This window comes from Culex quinquefasciatus, chromosome 1 (genome assembly GCF_015732765.1).
Source record: "Culex quinquefasciatus strain JHB chromosome 1, VPISU_Cqui_1.0_pri_paternal, whole genome shotgun sequence".
NCBI lineage: Eukaryota > Metazoa > Arthropoda > Insecta > Diptera > Culicidae > Culex > Culex quinquefasciatus.
The window spans coordinates 7,532,807-7,535,841 of record NC_051861.1 but is presented as its reverse complement, the minus strand read 5'-3'; the positions used below and the strand labels follow the sequence as shown (position 1 = coordinate 7,535,841).

At 52.9% G+C, this 3,035-nt stretch overlaps 1 protein-coding gene across 1 annotated transcript; it reads left to right on the top strand.

Moving 5' to 3' along the window:
- Positions 1-838: 838 nt before the first annotated feature.
- On the top strand, positions 839-2,368 carry LOC6036497 (alpha-amylase A). The gene has a single exon (XM_038249786.1). It carries the CDS (start codon positions 847-849, stop codon positions 2,326-2,328), a length of 1,482 nt encoding a protein of 493 aa, XP_038105714.1. The 5' UTR covers positions 839-846; the 3' UTR covers positions 2,329-2,368.
- Positions 2,369-3,035: the final 667 nt, after the last annotated feature.

Below are 3,035 nucleotides of genomic sequence, written 5' to 3'. Positions count from 1 at the left end.
AAGGGAAAATCTCCAAATCAATCCGAAGGTCAAACTTTGTCAAACGAACGGGGTTCAACTGCACTGAAGATGCACCCTCAAGTGGGTCAAAGCCCGTAAGTGTCTCTAATTAGGATAAGTGCGAGCCGTTTGGGACGGGGTCTCTCCGGCGAGTAAATTATGTTGTTTTACGAGTGCATCTGACAAGTTCGCCCCCAGATGGACGAAAGAAAGTGAAGATTTTTTTTTTTGTAATTGCGAGCCTCAAATTTTCTCCAGTTCAAGTCGGTTCGGGAAGCGTTCCGGCTTGAACTATGTAATTTACGCGCGAGCGGGTAAAAGTGAACGCTCTAAAGAGCTGATAATCGCCCACTAATTGCTACTTTGTTCGGAAGATCCCTGGTGGTTTCGATTTCGTTCGAGCGCTAAAAGCACAACTTTCGTTAACATCCTGCAGTAGTTTTATCGGTCAGGCTTTAAGTAGTTCGCTGAAAACCAGAAACTACCGCATCATCAATCAATCAGTGAAGAGTGTTGCTGTTGCTGATGCTAATGGCCGGTTAGTTCGCACCTTCAAGATTGTAATGCGTGCGATACAGTGTTGCTTCCTAACCTACAAATTTGTTGAGGAAACTCTGGAATTGATGGTTTTAGGTCCAACGCGGACAGAACTAGATCATGCGTCAGTCATCTTACTATGAGACCGCGAAATGCTCTGAGTAACCACAGTTCGTTGAGTCAAACTCAATGATAACGCTGCGTTGCGCGCCAACCGTTGATAACGGTGATCAATCACCCAAATTTACATGCTATAAAAGTGTCACGAGCTCAATTACCCAATTTCAGTGTCTTTCGTGTGGTTTCGAGATGCGCATCTGGATAGTTCTTCTCAGCGTTGGCCTGGCATGCGGCCAGTTCAGCGTGAATCAGTGGTCCGGAAGGTCCGGGATAGTGCACCTGTTCGAGTGGAAGTGGACCGACATAGCGGATGAGTGCGAGCGGTTCCTGGCTCCGATGGGCTTCGGCGGAGTTCAGCTATCGCCGGCGACCGAGCACGCCCTCGTGCTGGACCCGTACCGGCCTTGGTGGGAGCGGTACCAGCCGATTTCGTACTATTTGAACACCCGGTCTGGAACTGAAGCCGAGTTTGCCCAGATGGTTCAGCGGTGTAACGATGTGGGGGTGCGGATCTACGCGGATGTTGTGCTGAATCAGATGGCCTCGATGACGGAGTACGGCGGTACTGGAGGTTCCGCAGCTAGTAGCGCTACGTTGAACTACCCAGCGGTTCCGTACAATGCGTCGGACTTTAACCGAGAGTGTTTGGTGACTGAAAAGAGTAATCCGATTGAACGGAGAGATTGCAGGGTGCTTGGCTTGCCGGATTTGAACCAGGGTTCTGAGCGGGTGCGGGAACGGATCACGCATCTGCTGAACAAGATGATCACGTACGGAGTTGCTGGTTTTCGGGTCGATGCTGCGCAGCACATGTGGCCCAAAGAGCTGCAGCAGATCTACAGCAAGCTGTACTTTTTGGCTATGGAACATGGGTTTCCGGCGGGATCTAGACCGTTCATCAACCAGGTCGTGGTGGATATGACCGCTACTGGGGTGTCCAAGTACGAGTACACCAGCTATGGCACGATCACGGAGTTCCGCTACTCGGACACGCTGGGATCGATCTTCAGTGGTCAGCAGAGGTTGACGGCCCTACGTAATTGGGGTCCGGCTTGGGGATTCCCAGAATCCGAGCGCACGCTCGTATTCGTGGACAACTTTGTCAACCAGCGTGGCCATGGTCCCGGCAAGGGCAACGTACTGACCTACAAGGACGGCAAGCACTACATCATGGCGAACGCATTCATGCTGGCTCACACGTACGGAGTTCCGCTGCTGATGAGTTCGTACGCGTTCAACAACGCCGACCAGGGACCACCGTCTGATGTCTACAACAAGATCCTGTCGCCAACCGTCAACGCGGACGGATCATGCGGCAACGGATGGATCTGCGAGCACCGGTGGAACGCCATCGCCAACATGATCGGCTTCCGGAACGCCGTCGCCGGCACGGAAATCGCCGCCTGGGTGGACAACGGCTCGTACCAGCTGGCGTTCTGCCGCGGTTCGCGCGGGTTCATAGCCTTCAACCTGGACTCGATGGACCTCGACCAAACCATGCAGACGTGTCTACCCGCCGGGCAGTACTGTGACGTCATATCCGGCCGACTCAGCAATGGGACCTGCACGGGGTACACGGTGGAGGTAGCGTCCGACGGCCTCGCCAGGATCTTCATCGCTTCGCTCGGCGGCTACGGAGTCCTGGCGATTCACGTGAATGCTAGAATATAATCTTCTACGTAATTTATAAATAAACTGAAAAAATCTTCCTTCAAACCAAAAAAAAAACAACCCAACGCGACTTTCCCTGATTTTCCTCCGTCTCATAGCTGTCAATCTCGGCGAATTCTCACGTGCCACCTATCGATCGATCGCGCGGCTCGTTGACCCAGATCGTCGTGGTCCCATCGCGGGGTCCCTGCGCCGCCAAACATCAACAACAACAACGGGCCAATAAATTCCGTCAGCTTGCAGTTTTTGTGTGTGCACTCCGGCGAAGGAACCGCGGCGCGCGCGCGCGAACTTGTTCACTTTTTTCGCTCTAATTTGACGATCGGCACGCGGGTGACCGCGTTGCCTGAAGAGTCTCGCGTCGCTCTCCCATTGATCACCAGCGGAGGGGGAGAAAAAAAGGTAGGAAGTCGCCGAGTAACGATGATCTGCAGATGATCTGCAATGATTTTACTACCCTGTTTCCATATTGGTACAATTGCTTCGGCCGAGGGAAATAGAACGACGCTACACGTCATGAGCGCGGCCCCGAAACCCAATCGAGAGGAAAAACTTGTGCCAATCAAACGGACTAACAAGAAAAACGCCAAGTGAGTCAATAAAATAAAACTGAATATTTATGCTGGGGCGAGCGCACTCCGGAGGCTGGAGCTCCCACGAGTTGGGTAGCCCGGTGGGATCGGCCATAAACTGGGGAAATGGGGGGA

What these genes read in the sequence shown, in the direction of transcription:
- LOC6036497 (XM_038249786.1), top strand. Translation starts at nt 847, where the DNA reads ATGCGCATCTGGATAGTTCTTCTCAGCGTTGGCCTGGCATGCGGCCAG.